The following is a 13942-nucleotide window of genomic DNA, read 5'->3' as shown; positions in this document are numbered from 1 at the left end:
ATTGAACCCGACTTTCTATACAACTACCCTCCCCCCCCCCAAAAAAAACACCAAACAAACAAACAGAACAGTTACATATTTAAAACTAAAATGTTAAAACTTAAATATTCTAAATCTAACGAATAAAACGACTACCATTATTTAAATTCATCTATTTATCATTCATGCGTAAAATTCTCCAGGTACGCTTTCTCTTGGAATAAATGTACCCTAAAAAAATCATGAACGTGGTGTGAAACTGTTTTCAATACTATTTTACGGCATTAAATATAGAGGAATATATGAATTTTATCATAGATAAATAAATTGAATCTGGGGTAATAAGCCGAGGCATATGCCCACAAGTGGCCACAACCCTATCACAAGACAGTAGTATGTTTCAGATGACAATCACGCTTTTAGTATAATATGTGTATTCAAATATTTTTATTCCTGTGCTTACATATCTCCAGAGAATTTATTATGTGCGTGTACATAGAATAAAGAATTCCAATATTTTGTCTTGAAGTCCATAATCTGTACCCCCTTAACAAAGTAACATGTTTATTAAAAAAAATAACACTAAAGATAACTTATTTAGCAATTAACTAAAAAAAACTATTAAATGATTAAGTGCATATTTTTAATTCACGCAATAACGCAATTTTTACTTTCTTTACGTCAAATGAGTTTTTCGAATTTAAGCAAGTAAACAAAGACATAACAAATATTTTCGACACGATTCATTAGAATCGAACACCTTCTTCAATATACAAGATCAAAGAGCTCTTCGCTAACCGCTATATAGTACACCACGGAATCATTTTAAATAACAAACTCAATTTGGTATTGCACAAACATAATTCGGTCTTTGCCACTTGATGATCATCTTGAAAACTGGAGGAGGAAAACTAAAATTGCTTTTAACCATAAAGTGGATCTTGGTACCATTTTTTTGAAAATTGAAAAAGATAGACATTTACATGTTTTATCAGTATATATCTAGATAAAATAGATACATGGGCTTCCACATTGACTGTGGATTTCAACCCTAACAATACTTGTAATATAAATTTTTCAAGAGGTTCAAATAATTCTCCTCCTGTTCATTTTGGTTTCAATGGTAGTAGTATTAATGAATCTAAAACCCATTGTCATCTTGGTCTTATCTTTCAAAGTGATGCTAGATGGTCATGTCATATAAATAATATATATGAAAAAGCTTGGTCAAGGTTAAATCTATCAAGAATGCTGAAACATTTACTAGACTGGCGTGCATTAATTAAGATTTATTTTGCTTTCATTCGGCCAATTCTGGAGTATGCATAGGCGTCGGAACCGGGGGGGGGGGGGTAGCCCCCCCCCCCCCCTCTTTTTTTGCGAAGTTAGACCTAACCATTAGAAACATAGCATGATAGAGGGTTCAGCCCCCCACTTTTTTCTCTGAGGATTAGTCTAGCCCCCCCCCCCCACTTTCAATTTGCTTCCGACGCCAGTGGTATGGTAGTACTGTAAGGGATAATTGCTCACAAGAAAATTCAAATCTATTAGAAAATGTCCAGATAGAAGCAGGTAGAATAATTACAGGTCTTCGGAGAAACTCTAGGACTGTTTTGTATTCAGAGTTGGGTGGGAACCATTATATAAGACAAAAACTTTTATTATTCTACAAGATTGTTTATGGTATAGCTCCTGTATATTTTCAAGATTTGATCCCGCCTTTCAAACTACCACAGCATGGATATAACCTTCGTAATGTTGGTAACTTTAACTTCGTTATACCACAGTCTAGGACAGTTTCATATTATAACAGCTTCTTGCCATCAACTGTTCAACTATGGAATAATTTATCATTGGAAACAAAATGTATTGAGTCCTTTTCATCGTTCAAAAATGTACTTAAAAACCATCTGCAGAATTAGCAAAAAAATGTCAAAGTTTACAGTTATGGAAATCGCAGAGAAAATATTGCTCACTGTCAACTTAGAAATAAATCCACTAACTTACAAGCTCACCTTTTAAATCAACATTTAGTGACACTTCAACTTGTAATAATTGTGGTCACACATGTGAAGATAATCTCCATTTTTTCCTTGCTTGTCCAGCTTATCTTAATCACAGAACATTGCTCATTAACAGTATTCAAAACAATATAAACCTAAATAACCTCAACCATGAGCAAGTATTACGTTTTACTTTTCGGCGATAGACAACTTCCCTACAAATCCAACTGCTCAGTTTTTCAAGCAGTTCAACAATATATCAAGTCAACAAAAAGATTATGAACTTATTATATTATGTACTTATTATTCTTTTATTATTCGAATGAAGTTGTAACTTTGATCCTTGGGGAGAGGACTAATATAGGCATAGCCTGATGTCCAATCCTATTATGATTTTTTTGCATAATAAAATATTTGTTAAATTAATCAGTATATATACTTTCTTTAATCAAAGTACTGAAGAACTGACGGGAGTTGATTTTGTCGATGTTTATTTATTTTAAAATCAATTATATGTTATTTTGCATGACAAGTACATGTAGTTTCTAATTTGAATTACGCACATTTTTATAATATGAATTTTTGGATTTTTTCGACAAGAATGTCGATCGAGAACCCCCCCCCCCCCTATGACTAATGTTAAATAATATTTAAAGATAAAATTATTTCAATCAAACTATATATCAGTGATAGAAATATTTCTCGAAAATAGTATGGATCCAAGCAATTTTGAACTATAGTCTCGTTCAACCAAACGCTAGGCTGACACCGTATATCTCCGACAAGGATTTATGGAAACAGCCGAGCGTCGAGTTGAACGAGACTATATTGAACTCTGGCGTAGGAATACATACGACTACAAAAAATATTTAAATTGTTCGTACCATTTAAAATCTGACTATTTTCAAGGTATTTATAAATAATTTTCCTTGAAATACAATGCTTTAGCATACATTACATCGAATTCATCAATTATTTTCAAGAACTAAGTCTTGTTAGCAGCAATGATTTGTGCTGAGGTCCAAACACTGTTTCACTTTGTCTGAGTAACTGCATAGGAGAGTTGAATAAAACCAACTCCCAAAAATGACATGATGACCCACCGTGTAAAAAACTATAGTCTGAACATCCGATTTCATTAGCATATTGTTGCTCAATTAGCATATACATATTTTGATGTCTTGATATGACGTCAATTTTTTTTAAGGTTTTGGCAATACTGAATTAATATGATTACATATGCTTAATATATGTAACAAAAGTAATATTTGTAAGGAAAAAAAATTGAGGATTTTTCGTATGAACTTAAGTGGGTTTATGCCTCGGCTTATTCCCCCACGTTCTTTCAGCAATTTTTTTATTTGAGTCGGTTGAATATTTACAGGATTTCGACATATTAACTAGTTTTTAATATCACTTATAAATGCATATTTTTATGCATAAATATAGAGGAATTTATGAATTTTATTAATTTAATAATAGTAATTTTTATACGAGTCGGTTAAATACTGGTACCAAAAGAATGCACTATCGACTTCTTGAGATAAACTCATATAGTTAAAATCTTCAAATTATATCGTAAACAAAAGTATTTTTTAACGATTTCATTTATGAGGGATTAATTACCGACTAACAAACTGCTCGGGCAATGTTCAGGAGATCTTTATGCACGTGTTTTTAACACAATTATTGTCAAAATAATTAATGCACGTAACTTTGTATAAAAAAGCAACAAATGATACAAATGCTTATTGTATTTTGTTGCATCCAAGAATATTTATTAAAACTATTAATTATGATTTCCCTAGGGTACGTTTACCTTAGGAATTGGGTACGTTTTCTCTTGTGTACGTTTTCTCCAGCATTCCGTATTTTATGATTTGAAAAATATAATTCATGTTTTGACAAAAAAAAACAAACATCTGGTAGCGCTGTATCAAGGATGTACATTGTACACAGCTGATGTAGGACTTTGATTCAAAAAGTTCGTTTTTGTTATCTTAAATGGGTTTATGAATACATACTGTATACCGAAATGTTTGTCATAAAATTCCAAGTCAGTCAATCTAGAGTGGATTTATATGTTTTTCCTAAAATAAAACTAAAATTTTACTGTATCATAGGGTCGCGGAAAGTATGCACGACCCAGTGTAAAAACTGCCCAAACTTCGTAGGAGAGTTTTTAGTTCTGAATATTTACAATTTTTAGTGATAAAACTACCGTAACCTATCGATTTTGTACTACATGTACACAGCCCAATATTGGGGCGCAAGCGGGGTTTGCTTATTCATATTCAATGGTTTAATGTAAAACTGCTGAAAATTATGTAAATATAAGTTATAAGGAATCATTCAATAAGGAAACACGAAGAACAAAAATTGTCTTTATAAACTACATGTAAACTTCAAAAGCGAGCCGCAAGGGTGATTTTATACAAACAGTTTTACTCATCAACATCAGAAATGCTACATCAATTGAATTGTATGCCTCTTGCAGATTAGTTTGTGTACAGAACACTTATTCTTATTTTTAAAGTTTTACATGATTTAACTCCAAATCATCTAGACTATTTTAAATATGTAAATGAAATAAATACAAGATCAACCAGATTAAGCCAAAGTAATGCATTATACATTCCAAGGACAAAGACAGAATATTTTAAAAGATCTTTTATAATTTACGGCGGGCTTTGATGGAATAATTTATCTCTTTTTTTAACATTGTATTGTTTATTAGTCAACAGCTGTACAGCTCATAGACATATACAATTAATATACACATGTTATAATACATATACTGGTCACTTGAAAAAGGCAAGTTTATACATGAAGTTTTCTGATTACAAAAGCATTCTTAATATATTTACCTAAATTGCACAAATCCTTTACATTTTGTGTTGACAATAATAGAATTAATTTAAAGACAGAGGGTTTAATATAATAAAACTTCTTAAGGAATTTTTCTCTTAAGTTACAGTAATAGGGACATTTCAATATAAAATGATATTCATCTTCTATATCTAAAGTACATAGAGGACATAAACGTCTTTGTAATGGAACATTGTTATATCTGCCAGTTTCGATGGTAAGACAATGGGATGATAATCTTAATTTACATATAAGTTTCTTATATTGTAAAGGAATTCTTTTTGTTAGATATGACTGCAAGGTACAATGATCAACTAAATATCTATAGATTGTACATTTGGAAGAGGCATTTATGTCAGCTAGTAAAGACTGTTTAAAATTATCAAAAATACGTTGCTTGGCGATCGTTAAAATAATTTCTGGCTTTTCAAAAAATTGGTTTTCCCATAAGTTCATTAGCCCAATACTTGTTAACATATTCTTGATCTCTGCAGCCCAGTTTTTACATTTGTTTTTACCTAAAGTTTCATTATACATATTAACATAACATGAATTCAAAATGCAATTTCTTGATGATAAAAGTTTCATCCAATATCTTAAAATACGTATTTTTCTGATACATTGCAGAGGCATTCTGCCCAATTCACAATAAATAACTGCATTAGATGTGCCCCTTTTAACATTAAGTATGTTTTTACAATAATTAAGATGAATTTTTTCTATATCTGGGGCAGAATGAAAGCCCCAGACTTCACAACCGTAGTAAGCAATGCTTCCTACATAAGTGTCAAAAAGGGACAAAAGCGTAGTAAAATTAAGACTCATATTACAACATTTCCTTTTCAGTGCAAAAAGCGCCTTCATACATTGTAATGACAATTGTTTCTGCGTAACATGAAATTTGCCATTGTAATTCAACAAAAGTCCTAGATAACAAAAACTGTTCACTACTTCAATTTGTTCACACTTATAAAACCACACATCTTCTGTTCGCAAAATCCCCCCATTTCTAAAAACCATTATTTTTGTTTTGTTTACATTAACCGTTAACGACCATTTCTCTGTATAATTTTCTAAAGTATTCAACATTGACTGTAAGTCAGCAGCAGACTGAGCAAAAATAACCATGTCGTCTGCGTACATCAGTAAAAATAAGGATAGCTCTTGTAATTCAATTGGAGTATTTCCATTGCTTAAAAATTCCATTTCGCAATCATTGACATAAAGGGAAAAAAGGAGAGGGGAAATTATTTCCCCTTGTAAAACACCAAGATTATTCACAAAAAAATCTGATAACTTACCATCTAATAAAACACAAGACTTAATATTATTATAAAGTGAACGTAAAATCTTCAGAGGTTTACCTCTGATTCCATACATTGAAATTTTATTCCACATTTTAACCCTATCCACTGTGTCAAAGGCACGCTTGAAATCTACGAAGCCGCAATACAATCTACATTTTTTCGAGAGATATTTGTTCACAATTGTTTGTAATGCAAAAATGGCATCAACAGTACTATGAAATGGTCTAAACCCGAACTGTGCGTCTGTAATAACATCATTTCTCTCGGCCCATGACATAAATCTCTTATTCAAAATTGAAGTAAAAAGTTTTGTCATACAACTAATTAAACTAATTCCTCTATAATTGGCAGGATCAGTTGTCCCACCCTTTTTATATATTGGTACAATGAGAGACTCACACAGTATATGTGGAAAATGACCTGTTGTAAACATAGCATTAAAAATTGTGTGTACAAAAGGTACCAAAATATCCTTGAATTCAATGAAATATTCATTAATTATACCATCCAGTCCATGACTTTTACCTGGTTTTAAAGTCTTTATAGCATCTTCAATTTCATTTAAAGATATGTCACTTTCTAATTCTTCAAAGATTACTTCTTTTTCACCTACGACCATGTCATTTCCCACGGCTGTATGATCAATACAAGAAAGGGATTTGAAATGATTGTGTAAATCTACAAGTGAAACATTTACTTTGTTAACTTTTCTCCTACTAAATTTCGAAAAAAATACTTTAGGATTAGATTTCCTTATTGTTTCTAATAAATTGCCCTCTTCATTAAGATATTTTCTCTTGATTCTTCGTTCCAATATTTTATATTGCCTTTTACTTGATTTTAATAATTCATGATTTTCTAAAGATTTACTTTTGTTAAAGTCAGCTAGCGCTTTACGATAAATATCATATAATCGCTTACATTCAGCAGTAAACCATGGTCGGTCATGTCTAGGTTCAACATTATCTATTTGTCTACTACTCTTATTGACATGACGAGGACTGGGCACCTTATGAAAGTCAGACATAAGAAAAGACAATTCATTTACAAAAGTTTTGACACCGTTTTCTAACCCTGTAATACTAGATAAATCATTCTGTACTAAACATTCCTCTAATCTATACACATTTTGCTGCAGTGACAATTTACTATCATTTACTAAATCTTCCTTCCAGCGATATCTTACGTGATCATGACTACTGAATGAATTCCCTTCTGACTGATTCAATGCTATGTTTATACCCGTTCTTAGTTCGATGTGCAATGGTGCGTGATCAGAATAAGTGTTAAAATTACAAACTATGAACTTATAAAAGTAACTAAATATGTCAGGTGTGCTCAATACATAATCAATAACACTACATCCATTGGCACCACAATATGTAAAATCGTTAGCCATATTATCTACATGTCTGCCATTTAGAATTCGTAACCCACTTTCAATACACATCTGAATCAACTTAAGCCCATAGGCATTCACTGCTTTGTCTGGACACACACGGTCACTTAATCTATCGTCCTCCTTGTAATTACAGATAGGTGATATAAAATCAGAGATTTGTTCATGTACATTATCACATTCAATATAATCATTTAACACCGAGCACCTGCTATTCAAGTCTCCGACAATAATTACTTTACCTTTCTCGGAGTATTTAGCAATTTGATTCTCTAATTCATAAAAAATATCACAGTTATATTGTTTGAAAAATGAGGATTTATCCGGCGGAATATAGATACAACATATGTATAAACATTCATTAGACTCTATTACATCACCGTTAATCTTTAGCCAGCAAATTGTGTCGAAAATAACATCAGTTATTGTAATATGTTTCCGAAACTCATCCCTTATACATAAGGCCATCCCACCTCCTTGTTTAGATCTAGAAAGTGATCTTGGTATGAATCTACATGTAAACCCCGGTACATTGAAATCAAATTCATTCTCTATCCAACATTCAGACAAAAATATAACATCGTATATCATATCATATCACCCATCTCGATCATAAAGCCCTTCGGGATTTAATGGATTTGATCACGCCCCGACCAAAATTATAACCTCAAAATACTAAGAGAGACTCCTTATTCCTTAAATGTTTTCAGTAATATGTAAATGTATATGCTAGTTAGCGCTTAATTCGAATTGTCGATTGATATTTTAGTACTAATATTATTGGGTTTTGTATCAAATATATAAATCTGAGGTAAAGATTTATAGTGGGTGTTTTATATTTGTTTGATCACTCTATGAGTCACCATGATATATATACCATGTAGAATCCCCCGCCATTCTCTTGTTAATTGTCCGACTATATGCCTATGAGCCACATGGCTCCTTTGGTCAATAAAGAATATTTGTTTCATCACTTTATGAGTCACCAGATTAATTAAGGAAGGTTAGTTTGCAAATGTCATTGAGAATACAAATTAGACATTGATATCTTATTGTAACTGGTGACTATTGCTTGTAACACTCTGATTAGAGACGCCAAAAAAAGTTTAATTTTTATTTATGCATTCCCTGGTTTTATATTTAACAGTCATCCCAAACTGTTCGGACCAGAGACTGGATTCCTAAGGGTCCTCACTGCAAGTGAGTTCTCCAAGTATAAATTATTCCACAAAACTGACGTCACACTTTTTTGTAAAACTTTGAATTATTTAAAAATTGTGCAAGATAGTTTTATTTATTTTATGTGAATATAATCACATGGATGTAATTAGAATTATTGGTAGGTTCAAGATATTTTCGGACTTAATTTTATACTAAATTTCCAAATTTTTATATATTTTATATATGCAAAGGGGAAATAACTCTTTTTCTGACTTTTCTCTTAGTTGTATGTCTTAATGCTTTAGTTTTTCTTATTCCAACGATTAATTTTAAAATATTTTTTGTAATTTTAGTTGTCTGATAAAGTTGACATTAAAATTAAACAAGAAAAACAAATTTCTGCCCACAAGATTTTACTTTTAACAAAAAAAAAATACATTTTTCTAATGCTAAAATATGCTTTAGTTTATGTTTATCTGGCATCTCAAAAAGTGTGATGACATGTATATTTTTTCTAACAATTGATGACATTTAAGTCTATTAAGTCGAAATCAGTTCGTTTTTTCAACTTTCCTCAGAGAATTTTACGAGTATGGAGCTACCTTAAAAAATATGTCAATCGTAATTAAATGATGAAAATGTCAGTCATTAACCGGCTCGAATTTTGACCAATGTCCATGCTTACCACGAGGTAGCTGTTCGTTAGATTCGTCTGGTACACATATTCCAAATGTACATTGCTCATTCAATTTACACTCATCATTCTGAAAAGAAAACAGAATACATTCATAAAGAAAGAACTATTGCAAGCAAACATCACAACTCTGCTATTTAATTTTATTTATTTAAAAAAAAATCTGTCTACGTACTGTTTGACACCCTGGATCTAAAAAGAAAATTAATATACAGGTTAGCTAAAATTATTAAAATCATGTGCATATAAATCATAACACATAGTGCTCCGAGTCAACTTGATTCAGATAAACTGATAAACTGTAACATCATTTCAGCGTAAAATGAAAAACGCTCAGTGTTAGGTAAATCTTCCGCAACATGTAATCATAAGACAACAAGAGGCAAGTGGACTACATCACTCACCCGAATCCATGGGGGAGAAGTAATGGATAAATATAATCTAAATATCTGAATATTATTTTGACGAATTTTGTTTTCCATTTTACAAGTAATTTCCAAATTTTGTTATCGTATGTTTAGATCTTTTATTTCTCTTTGTTGCATTTTTTCCCAACATATATATACACAGGTCAAGTTTATAATAATAGTGCCTGTTTGGGAGGGTAACAGTTGAAATTGACACCCCGAGGAAACCATTGTCAACCGACGCGAAGCGGTGTCAATTTCAACTGTTATCCTCCCAAACAGGCACTATTTATTTTATTATACTGAATGTCTTTAGGTTAATTTTAGAGACTTTTATTATTGCTTTTATATAGAAATGACGTGAATTCTACGGCAAACCGTACCCGCATAATTTACGCGCATGTAACAATTCGTTGTGTTACCCATTGCTAAGTGTGTTGCTAACGCTGGGGGTAATAGAACGGATTATCAACTGCGTCTAAACCAATCAGATTTCAGTATATAACATGAAAGTATAATAATATACTAGTAAGTTGTACAATGTACATTCCATTTAACAAAAGTTGTGGCTATATTCTGACCCATTGGGATCATCCCATTAGGGTTATTTAATACGTCTAAAACTAAAACTCCTAGTTTGAATCTATAGAAATTGAAAAATCATCCTACCCCTCGGTAATTGGTTCTCTCTCTGACCAAAAAGAGTAATTTTCTGGTTTAAATTTACATTTGAAATTTTCATACTAGCTTGATTTCCAGATTAAATAGTAGGGACATTTTCTTTGGTACAATTTTAACATACAAACATTTTGTCACCCACTATGGCACATATCTGACCGTCAGAAAACACAAAATGGAAACCAATGGTTGATTACGCTTCGTTCTCCATCATGCTTTTGGGAAAGAAACGGAGCGAAATCAGCGGTGGATTTTCTTAGAAGACCTTGAAACTTATATGTATTAGTTTGCCTTCGCCATATTGCAGATGTTTGGCCGTCCATGTTCTACAGAAGAAGTGTTTCTTTTAAATTTTATTGTGATAAACTTTGAATTCCAATGGTGTTCCTTCTAATATATTATTTAGATTTTAGCGGTTGGGTTATTTTTTTTACTCAATATAGCTTTAAGTGATTGTGTTTTTTAACTCCTACCTCTCCGTTTTGGTATTAGAAATTTTGTTCAATTGGAATAACGTGAATTCTACAGCGAACCGTACGCGCATAATTTTCGCGCATGTGACATTTTTTAATGTTACCCGTTGCTAAGTGCGTTGCTAACGCTGAGGGTAATAGAAAGGATTATGAACTGCGTCTTAACCAATCAGATTTCAGTATTTAACATGACAGTATAACAATATGAGGTACTGACGCATTGTAAAATGGATTAACATACCGTATATGGTGAAATCTAGGACTTAGGATTTCTGATGTATAATTAATCTATAAAAAACAAACTGCACACTTTTACCTACCTGGAAGTAGAACACACGATCCTTCAATGCATTCGTGATTCAGTCCACATGGCATCATCTGAAAATAGATGTCATCTATTATAGCTGCAGGACTGTAGCTCCCGGTCTGAAAAAATTCGGATGGACGACCTGGGAGCTACAGTGCCTCCCATAATAAAAATATGCAATTTATGGCGCATAAAAGTCTGCGCTAGTTTGGGACTGATTAACCTTATTTACACACAAATTCTGTGTAGAAAAATAAGTACCATTAAATTCTTCATGCAATTTCCTACCGATATCTTCTCTTTCCTTGCCTCAGACTTTCCCCGAAACACGCTATTCGACCTCGGAAAATGAAATATCTTAAATTCACGTCGAGATCAAAGTCGCCAATTTTTCCATACACTTCACTTTACGGGACTGGTGATGGTGTTTAAAAGAATATCAGAGGCAAGTTAAGTGACGATATTTGTAGTAAAATGTCCGAGGAATTATTTGAAATCAAATATTTTTACAGAATGTGTGTGTGGTTTTGGGTTTTTTTTTTGGCAAGCCAAAAAGTTTTCTTCATTAAAGAAAACCCCCAAATTGCTTTAAGAAAAGCATTAAATTAATATTATTGTCCATATTTTTATACCGAGTTTTTCCTCCCAATGAGAAAATAGGAAATATAAAACTGTCTAGAATTTCTTACCCAAGAGCATCAACATTACGGGGGCTTAATGGTAAACAATATACCCATGATCTGATCTACCTTACAAACTTCTAGTCAAAAAGATTTTTTCGATTAAAAAAAACCTAATACGCTTTTAAAAAGCATTAAAATAATATTAGTTTCCATATTTTTATATAGAGCTTTTCCCCCTAGAAGATTAAAGTCGCCTAAAATAGTCTTGACTGTTTAGTCCCTTCGATACCAAAGTGGAAATAAATAAAACTGTCTAGAATTTCTTACCCTGGAGCACCACCGCTCACCTGAAAAACAACAACAAAATCAAAATCCGTAAGTTTATAATACTAAAAAACCCTCGTAAAAATAATTGAACTCATGAAAAAAAAAAACCAGTGTCCGAAAACTAAATTCACATAATTATTACATGTACTTGATTCAGCCGATCGAATAGAGTAGTAGACTGCAAAGAGTACTGAGTATAAAGATTAATTTACATTTGTTGCGCAACTAATTTTAAAAAGGTAGCTTTAATTCAATGTCCCTTTGGTAGCTTGTTGACATTTATTGTGAAGGCGGAGGCAAATCCTAACATGGTGCCTTTCTTGATTTCATTAATAAACATTGTATTAGCAAATCTCTTGCATGCATAGAATTTTTACAATCGTCTATTCTTACATTATTCTTTGTTAAATCTTGTAACACTCACGCTAATATCACTGTATGGTAACTATAAAAAATAATTATAAAAAAATTGCTGGAAGTACATTGCATTTATTATATTTTTACCAAAATCAGGTTCACATTGTCCCATATGACATTGATAACCGACGGGGCAGGTATTCTGGCCAAAAATCTGAAACACATAAAGGTGCTGCTGAAACAGTATACTGTAATCTTATCATATTTAGCGGGTAAGATATTTGGCGGAAGATGATTTTTCAGCAGGTTAGCATGTATCTTATCTAGTACACTTTTGAATATACCTATTTATTTACGTAATATGTTTGGCATTTGATGCTGTACTTGAATGAGGGGAAGCCGCATATATTCCGCACCCCCCCCCCCCCCCCAACAAAAAAAAGTAGATTTCTGATATTAAAAATTTACTTGTGTCAAAATTGTCAAGTACAAATTTTGATTACCAAGAATTTTAATTTTTTGTAAAACACAACCGCTGACAAGGGTATAATGTAATGTGAATGTAGTGCATGTCTAAATATTTCCAGGTTTTTGGTTTTTTTTGTTAAATTTAATTTTGGTTCGCACGTTTCATCGTACTGATTAAGCAAATGAAGATCACAGATAAATTATTATTTGTAAATATAGAATACTGAGTTTTCCAGGCGGGGTGGCGTGGGGAGGGGATCAGACCCCCTCCCCCCATCCCCCAGATCCGCGCATACTACCGTGTATTCTATGCATTTATTATTTTCAGAGAAAAAAACAATTTATCGAATATAAGTAATGAGCGCAACGACTTGGTATCGTCACAATACCATGAGTGTTAAATAGCTACTCACGTCCAAACATTCCATTTGTTTTTGTGCATGGATACTTGCTCCTATCGCCAAAACGATACACAGATAAAGGGGCAGCATGTTGATGCTAGCGAAGAATAACCGCCTCCTTTTTTTTATTCAGACTGCATAAATGCAATGACATATTATACTTTTCTCGAAGAAATAATATCAAACACATTCACTTAAAAAACTTACTTAAATTCTACACAACGTCAGATTGAAATAAATTATCATTTTATTAATTTTGTTATTTTTTATGGGTCCAAATTCATTTTTCGAACTTGCAATACAGTTTATAATTAAATCTTATTTTGCTTAAGATATTTTTTTTCTCAAAATATTATGTTCAACATTTCTGTAGTAATGTTGAGTAAAACAACAACTAATACTACATCTAGTATAAAACCGCACTGCGGAATGGGCTTTTATTTTTCATATAATTTAATGTTTTGCACATGTTTTAAAAATCAAACATAAT

General features: G+C 32.0%; 1 protein-coding gene across 1 annotated transcript; it reads right to left on the bottom strand.

Moving 5' to 3' along the window:
* Positions 1–9358: 9358 nt before the first annotated feature.
* Positions 9359–13607, bottom strand: LOC128182246 (uncharacterized). Its single transcript, XM_052850836.1, has 6 exons — positions 13465–13607; positions 12731–12797; positions 12227–12246; positions 11290–11347; positions 9587–9603; positions 9359–9481 (listed from the first exon to the last, which is right to left on the bottom strand). Exons 1-6 carry the CDS (start codon positions 13540–13542, stop codon positions 9359–9361), a joined length of 363 nt encoding a protein of 120 aa, XP_052706796.1. The 5' UTR covers positions 13543–13607.
* Between the last annotated feature and the right edge of the window lie 335 nt (positions 13608–13942).

The sequence above is a fragment of the Crassostrea angulata genome, chromosome 4 (assembly GCF_025612915.1).
Source record: "Crassostrea angulata isolate pt1a10 chromosome 4, ASM2561291v2, whole genome shotgun sequence".
Taxonomy (NCBI): Eukaryota; Metazoa; Mollusca; class Bivalvia; order Ostreida; family Ostreidae; genus Magallana; species Magallana angulata.
This window is presented reverse-complemented; position numbering and strand designations above follow the sequence as displayed.

Coding starts and splice junctions, on each gene's coding strand:
- LOC128182246 (XM_052850836.1), bottom strand. CDS start 13,542: ATGCTGCCCCTTTATCTGTGTATCGTTTTGGCGATAGGAGCAAGTATC. Junction 12,798..13,464: donor AACAAATGGAATGTTTGGAC/GTGAGTAGCTAT, acceptor TATGTGTTTCAG/ATTTTTGGCCAGAATACCTG. Junction 11,348..12,226: donor GTGAGCGGTGGTGCTCCAGG/GTAAGAAATTCT, acceptor ATCTATTTTCAG/ATGATGCCATGTGGACTGAA.